At 36.3% G+C, this 21814-nt stretch overlaps 2 protein-coding genes across 3 annotated transcripts; both read left to right on the plus strand.

Annotated features, from left to right (window-relative positions):
- Positions 1 to 1415: 1415 nt before the first annotated feature.
- Positions 1416 to 17594, plus strand: LOC148167558 (semaphorin-1A-like). Of its 2 annotated transcripts, none has more exons than XM_088047439.1 (8): positions 1416 to 1740; positions 14210 to 14727; positions 14818 to 15010; positions 15065 to 15295; positions 15348 to 15782; positions 15835 to 16039; positions 16204 to 16668; positions 16721 to 17594. In XM_088047439.1, the coding sequence occupies exons 2-8, from the start codon at positions 14278 to 14280 to the stop codon at positions 16893 to 16895; spliced, it is 2154 nt and encodes a 717-aa protein (XP_087903565.1). In that variant the 5' UTR covers positions 1416 to 1740; positions 14210 to 14277; the 3' UTR covers positions 16896 to 17594. The 2 variants fall into 2 exon arrangements, with proteins under 2 accessions (XP_087903565.1, XP_087903566.1); XM_088047440.1 differs by lacking the exon at positions 1416 to 1740 and adding an exon at positions 9596 to 9614.
- A 565-nt stretch (positions 17595 to 18159) lies between these two features.
- Positions 18160 to 21662, plus strand: LOC148167559 (FHIP family protein AGAP011705). Its single transcript, XM_088047903.1, has 6 exons — positions 18160 to 18708; positions 18763 to 18953; positions 19002 to 19253; positions 19304 to 20253; positions 20300 to 20652; positions 20701 to 21662. The coding sequence occupies exons 1-6, from the start codon at positions 18562 to 18564 to the stop codon at positions 21130 to 21132; spliced, it is 2325 nt and encodes a 774-aa protein (XP_087904029.1). The 5' UTR covers positions 18160 to 18561; the 3' UTR covers positions 21133 to 21662.
- The last annotated feature ends 152 nt before the right edge of the window (positions 21663 to 21814 follow it).

Consider the following 21814-nt stretch of genomic DNA (forward strand, 5'->3'; position numbering starts at 1 on the left):
TTGAAATTAGTTATTATTCACTCCTTTGTGTTCAAAAGTGAAATATTTTACCATCCACTCACTTTTTATCGCAGGTTCGATTTTTTTTGCTAATTAGAACTAATTATGAACCATCGAGTGTATTTAAGGAATCAAAACATCAAGTCCTTCACTGCTCATTTACAATTCAATAATCTTGAAAGAGAATATTGTCTATGATAAAGAGCACAAAAATCCTTGTTGTTTTTCAAAAATAGCGCGTGTGTTTGCTTGGAGAAGAGTATAACAAATATTGAATTATTCACTGCACCGTCGTTGAACCATGTGTACATAAAAATTTAATGTAAAACAAATAAGATTTTTTTTTCGTTTACTTTCAACTTTAAATACGTAATAGTAAAAGGTAGGTGTTCACGAACAGAAATTGTGTTAATTATCAGAAATTTATTCAAATTAGGTGAGAAACAAATCTTGTAGGCGCTACTCTATGATTTCACCAAAATTCATTTGAATTAAAAGATTATAAAGTAATTAGCTTCTTTCTGGGCTTTTGAATTTCAGTCTTTTTGCATGTGGTTAAAATGCTAACGCGATGATTAAGCAGGATTGCGCTTGATTGGTTTTATTATTTACTGCCATCGGAATTTTTTCGATAAAGTGACTGAACAGGCACTGAAAAGTTGCATGAATTTTATTTTTAACAGCAATTACTCGCTTCGAAAAAATACAATAAAGGGTTTCTGGTTCAATTTTTATCTTATTTGTTTACTTCCACAAAACAAATATTGAGTAAGGAAAGTGGTCTTTATTACAGCTTTCTAACAAAAAATTAAAAAGGCTCCGGACAATTATAAATTATTCGTGTTCCGCCATTAACTAGCTATTAGTCGCTTGTAGTTTTACTCAAGTTCATAGTTTACACCGAGGAATATTAACAATTAAAATCGCATTAGGATGTGATTGGTATTGGGAAATATTTTGTTGGAAATTTTATAGAAATCAGAAGTTTTCTTGGATCAGGTGAACTTATTAATGTGACGTGTGAAAAACGTGGGTGGTCGTTAATAGAGTGTATTAATTCACTCTATAATTTATAACTGGGAATAAACGATATGGTGTACCTGTTGAAGTTGAGTATTTACGCTTGAACCGGTAATTAAATAATAAATAAATAGTAGTAACTTGTCAATTTAATTGCAGAATTCACGGAAAGCTTCGAAATATTTTTTTTGGGTATGAAGTTAGTACCGCTTGTAGCTAGGTAGTGCCTTTGTCTACTGGCAGCTGTCGGTTTAGCAGCAAGTCTTCGCAATGAAAATTTCCTTTGTCGTCTGATTGCATAAAAGCGCCATGAAAAAAGCTCTGACATATAGCAGTGTGTCTGAAACAATGAATAAACTTATCAATGGTACTGAAAGCAGTGGAAGTGGACTTCGTGGCGGTCAGTTCAGTAGATTTGAAAGTTGTTACGAGTTAACCCGAGTCGGTTCACGAGAGAGGCCAACTTAACAGTAGATGTTGTCCCGCTAGGTAGCCTAGAGCGGCGTGTTCACCAAGTTTGTTAGTATCAAGTTTCGAGTTTTCGAGCGTTGTTGTTTACGGAGCGTACATTTAAACTTTGAAATACATCGTAAACAAAAGTTGTGAACAAATTGCCAAGTTGTTTGTGTTGTGACAATTGTTTTGAGTGGTTTTTAAAATGTTTGTGGTCTCATATTTGGGATAACTTTTTCAGCGTGGCCGCTGCCTCGGCTTGGTGATGTGAGTTCTTGATGTTTTTCTTTATTGTGCTTGGCGGTCTCAATTGCCCTATTGCTTAATTCAATTTGGCCGCATTAAGGGGATAACTAGGATAATTTGACAGTTCAATTAGAGGATCTTGAATTAACCGCGTTCACCCACGTTGGTTCTAAAGCGAGCATTAGTTTCTTGTACGTCTAACCCTCAGTCCGTAACACCAAAAGCTATTACAAAATACTCTGTCACGATTTGTGGCTACTCCTTTTTGCTTTCGTTGTAATTATAGAGCAATAAAAGTCCGTCGACAATTTTATTTTTTATTCAAGCGTTTCGTATGCAACGTAACGTGAAAGTGGCACATGCAGGAAACTTCGAATGAGACACTTTATTATGAGAAATTTGCGTCAGACTCGTAGTATTATTCAGGTTTAAAACACTGATAAATTAAAAGCGTTCTTAAAGTATCTCGAAATTAAATATAGTGCAGACAGTTGAATGAGTTTTTAAAAATAAAACTCCCCAGAAGAGTGGTATTTTAGATCATGTCCATCACGCCTCTAAATTGTTTACCCTCAAAATTAACGAGAATATTAAAAAGCGCAGCTGTGGTGTCGATGTAACAGCAGAAATAAAACATTTATTGCTACGTACAGCGAGAAGGAATTTTTTGGAGGAAATAGCGATTTTACTGCAAAAATAAATATTCGGCGAAACCGCTTTTCTCAAGGATTATGACGTTCGTTTCCGTTGTATTTTCGACAAACATCAGATTTGTTTTCGGGTCAAAATGAATAAATACATGGCCCAACGCCAATAAAATCTTTTATTGTACGGATCATGCAGAGAGCTAAAAATAAGCGATTTTTTTCAATTGCTTTTAAAGCACTAATCAAAAATGTTTTCAAGTGGATTGTATATCCACGTGGTCAATTTACAATTTCAGCTTCCAGACGTTGTGAACTATTAAAAATAGAATTGAGGTTGGAGTAAGTATAGCCGTCTGCGTATGCGTAAATTAGCCATACCGCGAATATTATGTCATAAAATTTTGATTGTCGAAAGAATTTTGACGTTTTAAACACCATAACATCCCTATTTTCCTCTCACAAATATCTGAGTTGTAAAAGTGCTGTTATAAATCAACTACTTGAGACGTTTACTGTAATTTTATTATAATCCGGTCTTTTCAAGAAGACAGAATGAACCTCCCCGCTGGGTGCAACACCAACCAACCATATTATAAAAATTTGGAGGAAAAAACGAAAAACGTATTAATCCCTATTCATTGATTTTCTAAGAATAATTCGTTCCGAATTAACAGTACTTGATCCCATTGACACAAAGTTCTATATAAATTTAGCGGTTTGTGATTTTCGAAATCCAATCGGTTCTGGATTCGATCATCCACGTTGAAAAACTATAAAAGAATTTCTAACAAGTTTTTTTCAGTTCTCAGATTAACGATGAGACTAATAAAATGTCAGCTCGGTCGTGATAAGTATTGAAAGACCGACCATGCAGACTTTTTCGATTTGGTGGTTCCTTGAACTTTGTTTGGGAAAAATCAATGCGTGGTAATACACGGAGGGCAGTGACAAATTTAATACCCCACTGAGTCCTGTGGCATTTAAGTGAAGTGCATCCAAATCCTGGCATTGATTCTTTTAGTACAGTTGTTTGCATAACGCAGTGACATTTGTGCGAAAACAAACACAATGTCCGGTCGATACAACTAGCAAAAGGATAAACGAAGAAAAATAATAATCGAGGTGTGCCGATCGTGATGTAACACGGCTTGCCTAGAGCACTTAATAGTCTCATCTTCACAATTACGAAGAGAGCGTTTTATGGTAAATGTCGTCTTCAAGTCTATTGAATGTAGGTTGTGATACTCTGCTTACGTGGGATTTTGTCCACCTTGTTCTCCGACAAGTGTTGGTCGTTTGATCAAAGGCCTGATCTGGTTGGACTTAGAGGCGTGCATATAAATGAACATAAAAATATCATATATAATGTGAAAGTACCAGTTGTGAAATGTCCTGCAGGACAGTAATCGTATAAGTAGCTCATCTTGCAAAACTCCGGAATCTCCCATCAGCACTTTTAGTGGAAATTATTTTAAAAACAAATAAATCCGTTTTGATATAAATATTTATGTTTTATTGTAAATGTCGATACGAAATAAATAAACAATATCTGCGTGACCTTTTCAACTTTCACTCGTACCTATAATTATATCTTAGCACACATAAAAATTCCTTTAAATTGGGAAAGGACACCCGTTTCATGGTACGACCAATAAATATTACGTTGTTGAATAATTGTATTCTAAACATGTGAACAAGTGCCCGAACAATGCCGTGACGTCGCCATTACAGGGACACCGAATCTCGTCATGAGTTGCTCAAACCATGCAGAAAGACCTCCACTTTTTCTAAATTTATTAAAAGAGTCACAGATGGCCAGTTTCACCCGTGACACCATGAGGTTTTCATTTTCAAATGATATAAAGTAGCACGAGAACGACAAAAAAATAACAAAATGAAAGATTCGTTCTCAGGGAACATAAATGAGATTCAGTTCGTTAGATTGTGTTCTCGAGGAAATTAACTTTTTACCGACAACAATTAACAGCAGTAGGTCGCTTAGACGGTCCACATTTAGATCACGAACTGAGAAAATATTCGAACACAAAGGGTGTTTTAAGAGGGCAAAATCTTTTAAAGTCACGTTTTCCGAACGTAGAACACCCGTATGATCTTTCTAGGAAAAGTGACGGCAGTTTTTGAAACGCGCAATTTTTTTTCTGCTGAATGGTGGAATTCGACCCAGCAATTATACGCCTGATTGTTTTAAAGACACTTAGCAAGCAAAAAGATTATCAGTGTCGCATTACATATCCTTTGGCACGCGAGGTGTACACTTGAAGATTAACGACTTTAGGAAGGACAACAATCCTTTCATACTTTTCAGTTTTCAACTTGTTTATGTAAGAAACAAACAAAATGAAACAGTGTTCTCTGTACAGACCACCCAATGATTTTACTGTGAAATTGAAATAAGTGAATAGCGTGAAAGAAACAAATAAAGAATAATGAAGAGGAAAAAATGGTCAAGTGGATTTAATAGAATTTTATGTAAATTTTTCTCGATACTGAGGCAATTGCGATACCGACAAATCTCAATTTACGACCGGATGACTTCAAATTTCCAAATTCTGTGGTTTATTGGCTACTAATTGACCCGAGTGAAATTTTTATAGTCTTGACATTTTAGCATGCGAACCATGTGTGATGGGACAAAGGTATGCATATTTGGGTGACAGAGGTAGGAGAATTTTTGACATTTACGTTGAATTTGGGTCACACTTTTGTGAGGTCTTCCGAGGTGAATCGGATAATGGTTTTGGGAGGCGGTGTGGTTTTGATTATTGTAATCGCGTATGTTAAATAGTTTCGATATGGCGAAAAGACAAACCGACGGATACCGCTATAAAGAGGAAGGGATCTTGCTAATTTGCATTTGTAAGACTGCCTCTTCACTCTGAAATTATTGGTTGAAGCCATTAGCTGTGTCGTAATTAAACTTGTAATATTTTCTGATTACGGAGAAAACAGTTTATCAAATTGAAATGAGGTGTAATTTCAGTAGGAGCTTAGTAAAACTTTCTATTCTTCGTTGTAGTAATTAAACATAAAATTTAAAATTAGAAATTTGAGTCTCCAGAAAAGCTATTCGCAGGTAAAATATCGTACGCTAAAATGCATGACAGCACGCAATTTATTTTACATATACAGTCTGGGTCCCCCGTGACATCAATACGAGGGTCGTCTGAGTGCACCCCTTCTAGGGGTCATCAAAGTGCACTTGAAGGGCGAACGCAATAACCGGCAATAACCATTCAAGATGAAAATATAATCAAACCCGAAGAAATACGTTTTGTCGTAAGTAGCGGTGATTTTATCGCAACAAAGCTATTTCCGTTATAAATCGCAACAATTTGTAAACGTGCCAAAACGGCTCGAGTAATTTCAGAAATGATCTAGATTGAACAATTCATAATTTTTACATTAGATTTGTATATTAGCTCGGGGCGTTTCGTGCACTCGCTTAATTCCATAGCCTCTGGACACACTTGTTATTCCATTTTAAATTTTCCCGTATCACGAAGTGGCTAATTAATCCTCAAGGATTACAAAAATATATATAACACGCCCATGATGATTATACACACGCATGCATTTTGCGTCAATGATCGCAGACATTTTTCGCGGAATATTTCGTCAAAATTTCTAACGCGGCTAAATTTACATCATGTGAGAAGTAAACAATGGAATTTGCGTTGCGCGAGTTATCCCATTATACAAACTTGTTCCATTAGCATTAGAAAATTATCTTTAATCGAGCACATCTGTGCAACTTACAAGGATTTTCCTTTACGTAGTAAAAAAATCACAGTCTACTTGATTCTTTGTTGTTGACAAAACTAGCGATTTGCGTGATGACCGGTGAAACTCATGTGAACTTGAGTGTTGTGAGAAACCACACTTCCGCTCATTTTCTAATTAACAAAATTTGACCACTTTCTAAATGTAAAGATTCATAATTACTAGTTAAATCAATTCGAACGTGCTGAATAAATATTGATTCTTGTCTATCGTCAAATAGAATTAAAAACTTACTCACGCACACTTTTATTAGTAACATTATTACATCACAATTTTCATTCTCAGCGTTCCTCAAAGTTTCACTCATCTCATCAGCTTAATAGTTATTTAACCTCCCGAACCCTCATAAATTTCACAAATCGCCGTTTGAGATATTTTTATTTGTCACCTCCGTGGGCACCTTGCGATTACTTTAATGAGCAATCGTAAATTTTTTCAGAACTTAGAACCGGCAACTTCAAAACGATAACAGACAGCGATTTTATAGTCATAATTTACAACCATGGTAAACTTTACCAACAAAAGCATCTTTGAAAAATCCAAAGTATTTTTTCGTTTTTTCTCTTGCTAATGACGCTGTCGGGGTCATTTTCGATTGTACATCTTCCCATGAAAACAGTAAAAACCATTATGGAAACAGCATGAACAAAACAAACATCGCAGTGACCATAAAATTGTGTTCTTTTTCAATAACATGTCCCACCACAGTCAAGTTTGGGTTGGCAATTGTAAAAACAGCATCTTTGAGACGTGAATCATGACCTTTTAGCTAGGTAGACCGAGCCTAATTTAAGTGAAAAAAAATTGCTAATGAGTTCGAACCAAGACGAATCGTGACTGATTTTAGGCAATATAAATCGGAACTTCCAAATTAGTGTGTGGAATGTTTAACCCCATGAATCACAATCATGGTTTCCACTCAATTGCCAAATATACCAGGAATTAATAATGTGCTAAAAGCAATTGTGGATTTCTTGCAGGGGAGGTTGTAATTAAACAATGTTTAGCTTGAATGATGAAAACAAATAAATTAAACATTCCAAGCTAATAAATAGTAGCATATACAAACATTTTTCTGTAAATTTATTTCATTGCCCAATCTACCGTTCTATTGACTAAGTTAATTTAAAATAACGACATGTTAAATGGTGAACAGCTCGCTGTTTATTGTAACTTTTAAATTGTCATTTTTTCTAATTAATATTCGAGGTTGTGGAAATTTGTTGACCTGCAGGACGACACACGAAACAAAACTCCAAAACTAATCGTAGTTAGTCATAGTTTTTTTAAGCCGTCATCCTGTCAAAGTAACTTATTTAAATTAGTTCCCATTCAAAGGATTTTTAGCGTCAATTTGTCACTTGTTAGCTATGACCCCCTTCGGACTCTAACAATAAAAAAGAATACGTTGACCTGTCTTGCAAAACATAAATTTAAGATGTGGTCTAATTGGAGGTTGGATAATTTAAAAAAAACTGTTTGTATAAGAGGTGTCTTTTTAAATTTTTACTAACAATTGTGACTATTGTGTGTGAATTCTGACACGTACCAGTGGTACGTGTTTTTTATTTAATTAGAAGTGGTTATAGTAATTATTGACTCTCCCAGGAAAAGCAAAACCTTGAAACTGCAAAAGTGAGGTGGTTACGTCATTTTTTAAAAAGTTTATGTGATGGTGGAAATTGCATAATTGGTGGCGATTCAAACGATGTTGGTGTCGATAACCGTTGATGGGATTATCATAGATCGAGACACCTGTTTGGATTTTTTGCCAGACACATTAAAAAGATTTTAAATGGAGAAGATTTACATGAATTTAGAATTAATTTTGTCGCTCTTTAGCGAATGATAATTGGTTGGTTTTATGATGATTGTCAAACAAAATGCGCCAGTACTGTTATTTGGTGTCGGACATTGTTAAATAAATTGTTTCTGTTGGGATTGCCATGTCGCATGTATTAAAAAATGTAATTGTTGAAAATATGTGATTAAAGCGTTACGGTCTCTAAGCAACGACTATATCTACGATATATCACATGTATGCACGGCTGACCAGTCAGTTCCAAGGTTTTACTTTCAAAATTAAAATAATCATGTAACCGCTATACATGGTCATATCTAGTTCAGGCGTAAAAGTTTACCAATTGTCATTGAACTCTGATTCTATTAGTCTTCCGCAGTAGATTCACGATTCGCACCGTTTTAAACCACGGCCGCCATTAAACATGGCGCTGACACGTGTACCGTGCACATCATCTGCATATGAAATTACTTATCGTAATTCCAAACGCACTTCACGAACCTGCACCGATTTTGAAAATGAAATCTTACTAGTTACTAGTTGTTATGGGCGGTTCCAGCGTAAACAGTAGCTGTAAACTCTTTGTTTCATTAAACCCACACTTCTGACATTTATAACCAGTCAATATTTAAATGGTTTTCAAGTTTTACATTTGCTTTATCTCTCTAATGTCATGGAAACCATCGATTTGATCATTATTCCTCAGATAATTGTGTATAAATATATTCAAATCTCCTGTTTGTTGTAAAAATCCGCCGGCTTCTTTCATCCAAGCATTATTTTCTTGTTCACGCGTAATCCAATCCGTTGTGAAATCCGTCAGTGTAGACGTTGGTATTGTTTTTCAAGCCACTTGCTTCGACCATCTTCAGTATATGATGATCGCGGTTTGTCAGCAACTATAACTGTTGAACTGGTACTACAAGTTGTCCGGCGTACGCGTCGTAAAGGTAAACGCACTCGGCACGTTCTGCTTTACTTGTCTTAGAAGAACTTTGTATTAACGTAATTTATGTAAATTCAGGGAGTTCGCACCACTTATCCAACTCCCACGGACGACCTGATATAACCGATCCAGCTATCTGCCCACATAAAACATGTCTTCAGTTTCCGGTGGGAACCACTCTCTATGCTAACTTATATGGCTTTGGAGCAGCACCTCGGGCATCGCTCCTGAAACTAATGAGATTTTGACATATTCGTGACCGGTTTTAGAGTCATAATCTCATCCGATGACTCCTAGAAATCAATTCCGCTAATCACTCATTCGAAGAACTACAATCAAGATCTTAGTCATACTTTCCCATCTGGTCTCTCATGACGGAGGCACCCTGTTGCCGCGACGGCGACGCTCCTTCAGTTTACCTGATGACGACATTTCCGAGAAACCAAAAGTGGTACCACCATCATTCATATACGCTTTGCATAATCTAAGTTTCTAATATAATTTCCGCGCTGGAAATAAACAAGGCCGATTAATAAAAGATGACACTCTAAACAAAGCGAGCCAAATCATAAACTCTATCAAATAGGTCATCAAATGTTACAGTATGTTTAAACATTAGCGAATGCATTTGCGTCAGTATTGTCGCTTTCCATAAGTGGAACTACGCGCGAATTTTGGAACGCCGGAGGATGTTGAGTAGGTGAGAAAACGCTTCCTCTTATTCCTACGGGTCATTGATTTAATCATCGTGCAAACAAAAATTAAGAACGACCGTTTTGTCGTGGGACGTAGAAATTCGAATGTGTAACGCGTCTTTTGGCACTTGGCACTCTTCGCTTGTCGCAACTTTTAGTTTTGGAATCGCAAACAGAACGTGTGCGTCATTTGCATTCTGGGTTGTCATCAATTGTCAATTCTGTCTGTGGCCAATGTGCGTCCGTAAATTATAATATAAGCCCCGCAAAGACAGGCACCATTATTCAAAAGTATTAACATGCAAATCAGTTACAAGAACAACATTGTGCATTGCAAGTTGGCACTTATTCAATGTTGTTTGTCGAAATAAAAATTCTCGTATAGGAAAGTCAACAGCTTTGCAGTAATAGATGTGACAACACAGATTTCGTAAAAGTGCCAATCATGTAACTTTCGCCGACATTATTTTAAGATGAACTTTCTTTGTTGGTGCATCAGTTCGGATCAGTAAATACTCGTAACTAATTGTCGTTCAGGTTAATGGCGGTAGTTTTTTGGGTTATAGTTTCCTGCGAATGAAAGAGAAGTGATTTCTAGATGTTCGAAAAAGCGAATCAATTTTCTTTTGCTGCTAATTACTTGATTCCATGACTGCACTTTATGAATAACTAATATAAATGTAAATGCGAGTATCCGTAGATCAGTGTAATGGCAGTAATTTTTCTGTCGAACATTAAACTAAATCAGTAAATTTCCTGTCGACAACGGAAGTTAACATCACTCTCAGTAACAATATAGAATTATCCACATTTCTAAAAAACTTGGATAAAGGAAGTGTTTTTTTAAGCCACGTGTCCTGTGTGGCTTTTTAAAAATCCGGAGTTAAACGATTGAGGATATTTATATGGGTTATAAAGGGGAAAGTGAGCGTGCACCGGCAGTGTCTTTTGTCCTCCGCATTGGATTGTTAAAAATTGTGTTAGGTCGGCCAATGGGTAACAAGATGTGGCAGCTGCGTTGGTAGTGTGCAGCGTTGGTACTAATCTCGTTGGGGATCGCCGAGAACAGGTTTAGGCCTTCTACTATAATGAGGAGGTTGATTTTCGCGATGACTGTACATCAGTTATCAGAGAAGATCTAGTTCTTCTCGATTCATGGAGAGATGTGGCTTATAATGGTGATGGAGTGGGAAAAGCGATTCTTTGACCACAAGAGCGCTTTTGTGACGACGTGCGCTGGTACTCCCACATCAACATCCAGACTATTAAAGCACGAACTCCTGCATCACTCCAATTACGTGAGTGAAGAATAGTAAACAATAACGCTTTGTTGTGGGATGAAGTGTATTTACAGTCTAGGCTGAGCAATGGTGGTATTGCATAAAACGCCATCTGTAATTTACACTTTGCTCGTAAAGACGGCCGTACGGTAGTTTAATAACCGCTGGGTATATTTTCTTTTCAACCTGAAACTTGGAGATTGTAATGGGTGATAATTGGTAATTTATTTAGTCATGGTCTTATTATTGTTTACTCAAATAAATCACTCATAGACTGATTCTGACTAAATGTTTTGGTAATTAGACTGATTGAAAAGACACACAAATCATTAAAACCAGATAAAATAATAAGACTGCTTAAGGTCATTGATGTTGTCACTTGTCTTTATAAAAACTAAAAGTGAAAAATTCAAGGTAATAAACCCGCAAGCCACGATCGAAACAATGATTTTCGACCATAAAACATTCTCTTTTCTGCACTTGATCTTTGACGGAGAAACTTAACCGACTCACAATAATTTTCGACGTTCATGCATGAAATAAATAATTATGAAATATTAAAAAGGTAACAAGCGTGCCTAGACGAAAACAGTTTTGCTATGGAATCCATTAGACCGACACGCTTTTATTAAATACTCGTTAATTCTTACGTAAGCTTTAATTTCTGAAATTAACAAATTTTAATTGACTTTAATGGAAAGTGTTGATTTATTCAATTTTTAATGTGACGGGAATTGGAACTGTGCTCACAGTCTACCCACTAAATTATACATGCTCAGTGGCGGCGCACGTAGGGAATTGCTCAAATCACCCTTCTCCCATTTGCCATTAAATTTTAACGCGACGCAATATAAACAGAACTTCATTACAACCAAATAACACCTATAACTATTAGACACAAAAAATGGATTAGTGTCAACTTAAAAAAAAATCGTCTAAACTGAACAACCGGTTTGAACATATGGTGGAAATCAATTTAGTTTGTAAAAGTTGAACCTTGTCAAAGCGAACTTCGAGTCAAGTGCATCGAATTTTTTCTGTCTAAAAGAGCACATAATGACGGTTAAAATTAATGTGATTGTTGCATTAATTTTCCATACAATAAACAAAATTTCATGAAAAAGTTACGCGGATAATCCACACCTCAATTTCTTTTGTTTTGGGCGTTTTTCCTTATCAACATCCAATGAATCGATTTTTTTTGCGCATAACTTGATTAATTTAGAAATTTATCCAATAAACAGTTTTCAACATCCAGCCAATGAACGGAAAGTTACGATCGAGTTGGGTGTTTCGGTACGTTTTTTGTTATAAAAACTCCTTTGATAAATATAATTCCAGCCAATAAACGAATTCTTTTTTCTGTTTGAATCCGATTTTAGTCACATTCTCCATTTTGTTACGAAAAAAGAGTAGATCTTTGAATAAAAATTTCTAAAATGTGTTCCTTTGGCTCTAGAAGTTTATAATTGGGCACGTTTAATAAACATGTCAAAAGTAATAAGTCTGCCAAATTTTCCCACTGAATTATTAAAATTACCAGAATTACATTTTTTCAAATCTTAAAAAAAAATATTTTTGAGCATCGTATAAATTAAAATAACAAAAATGTTTTGCTCTGGAATTTTGTAATCGGGCACTTTTATTGCCTTTATAAACAAAAGCCCATAAAAAAAATTACGCGGCAAATTCACACTTCGATTTCTTTTGTTTTGGGCATTTTTCGTTATCACATGCAATAAATCGTTGTGTTTTTTTTGTGAATGACTTGATAAGTTTAGAAATTTATCCAATAAACAAGTTTTAGACATCCAGCCAATGAACGGAAAGTTAAAATCGAGTTGATTGTTTAGATGCGTTTTTTGTTATAAAAACTTATTCGATAAATATAATTCCAGCCAATGAACGAATTCTTTTTTGTGTTTTAATCCGATTTCAACACATTCTCCATTTTGTTACGAAGAAAGGGTGGATCTTTAAATAAAAATTTCTAAAATGTGTTCTTTTGGCTCTAGAAGTTTATAATTGGGCACGTTTAATAAACATGTCAAAAGTAGTAAGCGTGCCAAATTTCCTTACTGGCAATATGTAATAAAACAACCAGAATTACCTTTTTTCAAATCTTTAATAATACAAATTTGTCTCTTTTGCTCTGGAATTTTGTAATCTGGCACTTTTCTTCTCTTTTCCATTCAATAAACAAAAGCCCATGAAAAAGTTAGGAGGCAAATCTACACTTCGATTTAATTTGTTTAAGGCATTTTTCGTTTTCACATCCAATAAATCGATTTTTTCATGAATGACTTCATTAGTTTAGAAATGTATCCAATAAACAGCAAGTTTTGCACATCCAGCCAATGAAAGTTACGATCGAGTTGGTTGTTTGGCTGTGTTTTTTGTTCTTAAAACTTATTTGATAAATATAATTCCAGCCAATAAACGAATTCTCTTTTGTGTTTTATTCCGATTTCAATCACATTCTCCATTCTGTTGCGATGAAAGGGAGGATCTTTAAATAAAAATTTCTAAAATGTGTCCCTTTTGCTCTAGAAATTTGTAATTTCAAAAGTCAAAAGTGATAACCTTGCAAAATTTCGTTAGTGCCCGATTGTAAATTAAATTTCTAAAATTTAATGCTAGTCTGTTGTGGTCTAAAATTTTTAAATAATATTTTCTTTGCAAATATCTCAAACGTGTTATAAGAAAAGTCTAGAAACGCCACGTATCTTCTTCGGCACAAAACTGCGGTAAAAAACCGTATTGTCCGAATCGTCTTTATTGGCAGCAATCATACCTAAGCACAATGTTTATAAAACGCTGCATTTGCATTATTCGCTGTATTTTTAGCGACTGTGTAGTCTAGAACGACCCGCGTCTCTTGGCAAACGTGACACCATTCGATTTTTGAATTGGCAATGATCTTGCCGTGAAAATCTTGAGTTCGATACACTCCAAGCCAGTTTCAGAGGATGTGACACTGCATCATTAAATTTACTATTTAATTGGATGTGAATACACTATTGTATACGTTCGTGTATCAAGCGACTCAAAAAGGTAACGACTACTACCACGTCTTTAATTTTTTAAAGTGCAGCGATGAGTCACAAAGCGGTTTCGTATGTTTATAAAAACTGTTTTAAATATCGTGGGAAAACCACGAAACGCAATTGATAAAACGTCATCATTAATATGCAAATCGTTAATTAATTGGCAAAGTTCAAGGTATAGGTGATTTAGGAGTAATCTTTTTTGTTTGGGTGGGTGTGGTGATTTTAGTTTAATTTTGGGAAAAAAATTGAGTGGATTTTTCTTTGTTGCAGATCGTCGACGGGGCTACAATGAAGACGAAGCTTTGAAACGCGTTGTAAACGCGTAAACAGCCGTGAAAATGTTGGCTTTCCCGTTGATTTTACAATGTAGTTATGTAGTGGTGAAGATTTTGCTTTCTTCGATATGCTTTATCGCGTTATGCCACGCTTGGATGCCGGACAGTTCTTCCAAATTAGTGAACAGTTTCAAGTCTGTTTCAAGTATAAGTTTTCCTGGAAACACCACTTTCCCTGATCATTTTATTGTCTTGAATCAAGACGAAAACTCCCTTATCGTCGGAGGTAGAAATAGGATATATAATTTAAGTATCTACGATTTCCACGAAAGGAAAGAGGGTCGAATCGACTGGCCATCGTCCGATGCACATGGCCAGTTATGCATACTGAAGGGGAAAACAGAAGATGACTGCCAAAACTACATCAGAATACTGTACACCACAGAAACTGGACAACTGGTTGTCTGCGGGACCAATTCGTATAAACCTTTGTGTCGGACGTATTCCTCCAAGGTAAGAAATTTGCGTCGCAAATCCTTCTCTTTTGCAATTAGTTTTACCGACAAACGGCCGATTCCTATCATTAATTACAACACATTGCAGGATGGAAAGTATTCCGTTGAGAAAGAAGTGGAAGGAATAGGACTTTGTCCATACAATCCGGAGCACAATAGCACATCTGTGTACTACAATGGCCAATTATTTTCAGCGACTGTAGCGGACTTTTCAGGAGGCGATCCTTTAATCTACCGAGAACCTCAACGTACGGAACTTTTTGATCTCAAGCAATTAAATGGTAAATCATCAAACTCCAAATAAAACACGTCATCAAATCTGTTATTTATTTTAGCTCCAAATTATGTTAGTTCGTTACCTTACGGAGACTACGTCTTCTTCTTTTACCGGGAAACAGCAGTAGAATACATGAATTGCGGAAAAGTCATTTATTCCAGAGTCGCCAGAGTTTGCAAAGACGATAAAGGAGGCCCTCATCAATCCAGAGACCGTTGGACGTCGTTTTTGAAAGCGAGACTTAACTGTTCCATCCCTGGAAAATATCCCTTTTATTTCGATGAAATCCGTACGTTTGTACCAATCGTCGGTGATAGTATAATAATTTGATTTTTTCCCAGAATCAACGAGCGATATCGTTGAAGGAAAGTACAATTCTGAAGAGCAGGAAAAAATCCTTTATGGTATCCTCACAACACCCGTTAATGCCATCGGCGGTTCCGCGATCTGCGCCTATCGCATGGAGGACATTTTACGTGTCTTTGAAGGAAGTTTCAAGCACCAAGAAACCATAAACTCGAATTGGTTGCCAGTGCCTGAAAACATTGTCCCTTTACCAAGACCGGGTCAGTGTGTCCGCGACAGTAGAATTTTGCCGGACAAGAACGTGAATTTTATCAAAACCCATTCTTTGATGGAGGAAGCTGTTCCGGCGCTCTTTGGTAAACCTGTTTTGGTCAGAGTGAGTTTGCAGTATCGGTTTACAGCCATAACTGTCGATTCACAAGTCAAAACTATTAATAATCAAAATCTGGATGTATTGTATATTGGAACAGGTGAGTTTTGTTGTGTTCGTTGTAGCGGTGTTTTATTGCGTCGGCGTTATAGATGATGGAAAGGTTCTAAAAGCCGTGAATATTCCGAATGGAGACACCGCTAAAGCCATTGTTATATCAGAAAATACCGTGTTTCCTCACGGTGCGGCTGTGAAACAGCTAAAGATAGCTCCGGGATATGGGAAAATTGTCGTCGTTGGAAAAGACGAAGTCAGGCTTACCACGCTCAACCATTGTTCCAGCGTTGCGCGATGCAGGTACGGAAATAGATAGTAAATCAACGAAGACTCTGCGGTTTTTCTGCCAATTAACCGGGTTCGTTATGTATTCACTTGGACTTTTAAAAATCCTACAAATCTCAACGTTTCTAATCTTGAAAAACCTCAGCTTGCGACTTTTTTCTAATTGCGTCTGTTTTTAGCGAATGTGTCGGCTTGCAAGACCCACACTGTGCATGGGATCTTAAACAAAGTACTTGCGTGAGTTTGGATGCGGTCACTTCGTACCGTTTCCTAATCCAAGATGTGGTCCGCGGTGACGGCAGTCGCTGCTCTTCTTCGGATAAGAAGTTCGACGAAGATAAGAAGGAAATTATCACAAATTCACTCGACGACAAGGACATTGACACTTCCGATCCGATTATCCGAACTGGTCTTGATGACAATCCAGATTGCGATCCATTGAGTGAGAACAGCATTGGAGGATGTGCGGTGCGACAACAGCTCGTTATATACACAGCAGGGACTTTGCATATTGTTGTGGTTGTCGTCAGCATCGTGGGCTTACTTCTTGGCTTTATCGCAGGGTACTTGTTTTCCAAGAGATTTCACTCCCATTCGCAGTATCCAGAGGCTCCTTTCATTGAGCAACACAATCATCTAGAGAGGTACACATATCATCGCTTATTTTTACAAATTTATTGCTGTTTTTTTTTGCAGGTTGAGCGCCAATCAGACGGGGTACTTGACGCCGCGCGTAAATAAAGCAGTAAATTTAGTTGTGAATGTGTCGAGTAGTTCGCCGCCCCCGAAAAAAGATAACCTTGACGTCGGGAAAGACTTGAATATAGCGAGTGATGGAACTTTACAAAAAATTAAAAAGACTTATATTTAGGAACGCGGATTTTTTTCTTACATGTACCTGCAAGTGGGATAGACGGTTTGGTGATTGGAGGGTAATTTTCCATGACTATCAAGAATGGATGGCAGCAACTCACGCTCAATGTTTACAACGTAAAGTTTTATTTACGTTTTAATGTTTTATTCGTAATTTTATGTATATATGACTGTGGAACTTGTGTTTTGTGATACTCACTAAAGGCATATGACCTAACTTATACTATCGAAACAATTTTTTACAGTATTGTCAAGTATTAAACAGAAGAGAAGAAATTTTTATATGTACCAATTTTTGTACCAAGGGGCTGTTTTAGAGGCTTCGTAAATTTATCTGTTTTTCAAAAACTTCGTACTATCATCGGGTTCTTTGGTACAGAATTTTTGTCGTTGTTTTGTTGCTAACTCTAGATATATGTATGTAAATGCGATTGTAAATAACTATGAATTGTTTAGTTTAAACTTTAAAATTATGAAATTATTTCAATCTGTTTGGCTGTGAATTGTAGGTCTAAAATGTATCATGTTGCCTTTTATAGTGCCTATTATTTTTTTTTATGTGGCAGTCAACACAGAGGGAAAATTACAATTTTTAGCGAATAAAAATGTACAAATTTTCTAGGTTAATAAAAAGAGACTATTACATTCCTTAGTTTATGTATATTTTATGTTTTAAGCAATTAAATATTTAACAAAACGGAAGAGTTTTATTTCAAAAAAACAGACCGATGATAATATGAAAATAATAATAAAAAACACTTTTAAATAAAGTGCTGTTTCTTATCCGTAACAACTTTCACTGACGCTCAAAAAATCGATTCAAACATGACTGGAAATGTACATTTTTCTTTTATTTCTTATCAGTAAAACCAGTTAAAAAACTACTCATTTTGCGCTCTCGTTTAAAACGCAACGTTGCGTAGGCAACCAGTTATACGCATTACAATGGAACCGCGAATACTTGTACCTGTGCAGCATGTTCGCTTAATTAACCGCGTTTTACGCAATCAAGCATAAATTGAAGGTAAAAAATGAAAATATCATTTTTGAAGGTACATTTATTGATTAATTTTGGTAATTGTTAATAATGTTTGAGACTATTATGTAATTTATGGTGCCAAAAAAAACCCTTATACAAAAAAATCAAGTTTCGTATAATCGATGTCCTACTGTACATTAAAAAATATTTTTGACCAATCAACTAAAATAGACCAAAACCCGTTCAAATTCGTCAAATATTCTCGTTTCTTTTGAAATAAAAATGGTTTTGTTGTTTGTAGTTTATCATTCTCAAGTGGCGCATCAGATGAAGGACTTCAGTTATCAAGGTATCCGCCTTAGATATCGGAATTCCGTCGAAACTATAAAATTATTTAAATTCCGCTGATGTCACAATCAAGATAAATCATTTCTAAGTACGAATTGTCTATTGTTGGCGTTGCGCTGCGCATCTTATTTAGTGTATCCTCAAACCAGAAACCAGGGAAAGTTGTTACTGTCAGATGCTGTCAGCCACATATGTCCAAATGCCAACATTTGTGTTATCAAACTTTTAATCAAAGTGTATGAAAATGAGATAAATAACCACACCGTTCGCGCAGTTAATTAAATTTTCTGGAACACAGCAATATGAGTTTTCTGCGAGGTAAATAGACCCAATCATAATGGAGTGGTTACGCAGTTACCACATTTTAAATAAGCAACCGCGGGCTTTGATGAGCAGCACTGAAGAAGAGTGTGATCCTCAAGCTTGTTACGACAGTTTTAAAGGGCATTGGGATCAAGCTTTAAAGATAATAAATCGTACACAGGTTTGTGCTTTGTTTCAAGTAAGGTTATGTTAGTTGTAAATGTCAAATTTTCAGCAACTGCCCAAAAATGATGATGTTCTTGGAGTTGTCAGCAATTTAGAGCAAATGGTTACTTTGTTATTGTACGATGTTAAAAGAATTGATCAGTTACGAGTGCCAATTTCGTCATCGTCAAAATGTCTAGAATTCATGTTAGGAGAAAACATTTTAGAGAAATTATATGAATGGGGCATCCGCGCTGGAAAGTAAGACAACTAACGTGAAGTTACTCACAGTACAACGTTGCTTTGTAGATTTAAAGATGCCGTGAGATGTGAACAGTTGAAGTTATATGAAGTTCTGATCAGCAGATCTAGACATGTTTTATTGGTCCATGAACCTTTTCTTAGACCTTTACTAAAGCTGCTAAACTCATGTAAAGACGAGTTGTTTTCTAAAGAAATTGAGAAGTTATTGGTGGATTTGTTAAACCAATTGTGTGCCCTTCTCATGCAAAATATAGATTTAATTGACCTTTTTTTCCAAAGGACTGAACATCAAACAAGGTAATCATTGGATTGAATATTAATAAGCCGGCACTTATATTTTTTTGTAGGTTTATAATTTTTATTTTGTTGATACCGTTCGTGCACCGTGAGGATTCTATAGGAATGCGAGCCCGCGATGGGCTTTTATTGTGTATGTCTTTATCCAAGAAAAATAAAGACGTAGCGACATACATCGTGGAACACTCAAATTTCGCGGTTTTAGCGGCTAGCGGATTAAACGGCTTATATTCGTTGTTACCAAATATTTTAGACGATATACAAGTACCTGATTGGCGGCGACTAACCCCCGATGATGTTAACGATATTAAAGGTTTATCCACATTCGTGACTTCTTTGGAATTCAGTAACGCCGTCGCACAAGTAGCACATCCCATGATAAGGAAACAACTACAAGAATTTTTGTTTCGGGGTTTTTTGATACCCGTTTTGGGTCCTGCTTTGTTACAAACTAACGTAAATGAGCAAGTCGCGGCCACTGCTTATTTAGAATTAATTTTACGCACAGTTACGCAACCGGGCCTTTTATACGCCTTGTTAAAATTTTTGATTAATATGGATTACGACGGTCATAGGCTTTTGGAAATTTTAATACAACGAATTCATTCAGACCGCGAGTTGTGTTTAGTTTCGCTGTCTTTGTTCGAGACGATGGTCAATTTAAACTGTGAAGATTTGATGCTTGAGTTAGTTTTCCAACACTTACAGCCGTGTCTGCATTTGATGTTGTCTCAAAGACGAATGTTGTTGCCGCTAGATCCGCATTGCCAAAGTTTTGAGAAATTGTTAAATTTAGCACCAAGTTGTTGCGAATTGCCCAGTTCACCCAGAAGCGACATCCATTGGAACCATTATGGTAATCATCAGAGTCTTTGCGGGAAATACCACGCATACCTCTACGATGCTAGGAATAAAATTTCGAGTTGCCAATCCGCTTGTTTATCGTGGAATAACTCGTACACTGGCTGCGACGAAATTGTCCAAGATACTTCCAACACCGGTGAGTTTCCTCAAGTCTAATTATTGTCTTCATTGTTTTTTTTTAGAAGATAATTGTAACAGCTTATCGTCTTTGGGTGAAAGCAGCGGTTACGAGAGTCTCAAAATCAAAATCGACGAAGAAACGATCCCAGTTTGGCAGATTTCTTCGAATAAGCTCCGAAAAAGCAACCCCGTGGTTGTCGACAACAACGACCAGTTGAATAGCTCAGGAAGCGCCGGCGCTTTTCTCACAATCCTCCTCGAGAAGTTGAAAAATTTCTTATCCAATTCTTTCTACACGAATCTGCATGTGACTGGTCTCATTTCAAGATTAGCAGTGTATCCGCAACCCCTCCTGAGGACTTATCTGTTAGATGATAGTCTAGTCCTGCAACCAAACGTGCCATCGTTATTCCAAGTGAGTCATCCTTATCTCTTCTTCGTCCGTTTATGATTGTTTGTTTAGATTATTGGTTCATTGAAACAAAGTATTGATGAGTACATGAGTAGGCGGGGTGATAGTCCGGCACTGATAAAGGCTGCAAGGGAGTTCCTCGTTGATAGAGAAACGAGGTTGCTCAACTCGCGAAGGAACATCCTCGAGAAAACGTCTTCTTTTAGCACCGAACCGGAGCCTTTTCAACGTAACGAACCGAAACGAAGAAGTTTGAATCTTCCATCCATTACAAGTATGTTTGGCCGCAGACCGAGCCAGCTTGCTGAAAATGGCGTCGCTCTTATACCAACTGAAGAATACCAGAGTAATGTCATTTACCCCAAATTTACGGAAGAGCAACATGTTGCGCTTTGTGCGGTTTTGTTGGACGAATGGGTGAAAGAACTTGCTGCCCTTGCTCAAGAACATATGATTGCCCAACTTGCCGCCCTTTTTAAATAATACGGGTTTTATATTTTTGTCAATTTAGAACTAGACAATATTTTTAACCCGTTGAGTAACTCATTATTGGCTGATATATTTGTTGTTGTCGAGTTTTCAAGCAATAGCGTAGTTATACACTTAAGGGTTCACTGTATCTGGTCAAGGAGGAATTTTGGTTTGTGTGTGATCTGTCTGTAGGTCCTTTTTGATGATATTGCGCACCTTTAAGTTGTTGTCGTCCATTTTGGGAACATATCTTTAACATCAAGGCCCAACATTTTGTTATCTGATAACAGTTTTATCCATCTTAACTGTGTAATTTTCAAAAGTATCTGTGATCTCTATGTAAAATTAAGAAAATTTTTATACAAACATGTTGACGTTGTTGACGACCTCATTGCGGATTTTGCTGTGTATTTTTATTAAGAGTGTATTATGTACATTTTATTTATTTAACAATATCTTAATTTGCAATGATAATATTATTTCATCAAATTTAATGTAGGGAGAGTTGTATATGATTTGTTTACAATAAAGTATACAAATATTTTAACCCGTTTTACTAAAAACTTCCAAGTTTTTTTTAACAAAATCGATTTATAATATTGGAGGCCACAATCTAATAATTCAAAAAGTCATCCACTCCATCTAATGAGTACCTTCATTATAATGTGATACCTTTCTGTTTACTCCGTGCAAA

Source organism: Gnatocerus cornutus, chromosome 10, assembly GCF_029298725.1.
Source record: "Gnatocerus cornutus isolate USDA-ARS CGAHR chromosome 10, icGnaCorn1.1, whole genome shotgun sequence".
NCBI classification, from domain to species: domain Eukaryota; kingdom Metazoa; phylum Arthropoda; class Insecta; order Coleoptera; family Tenebrionidae; genus Gnatocerus; species Gnatocerus cornutus.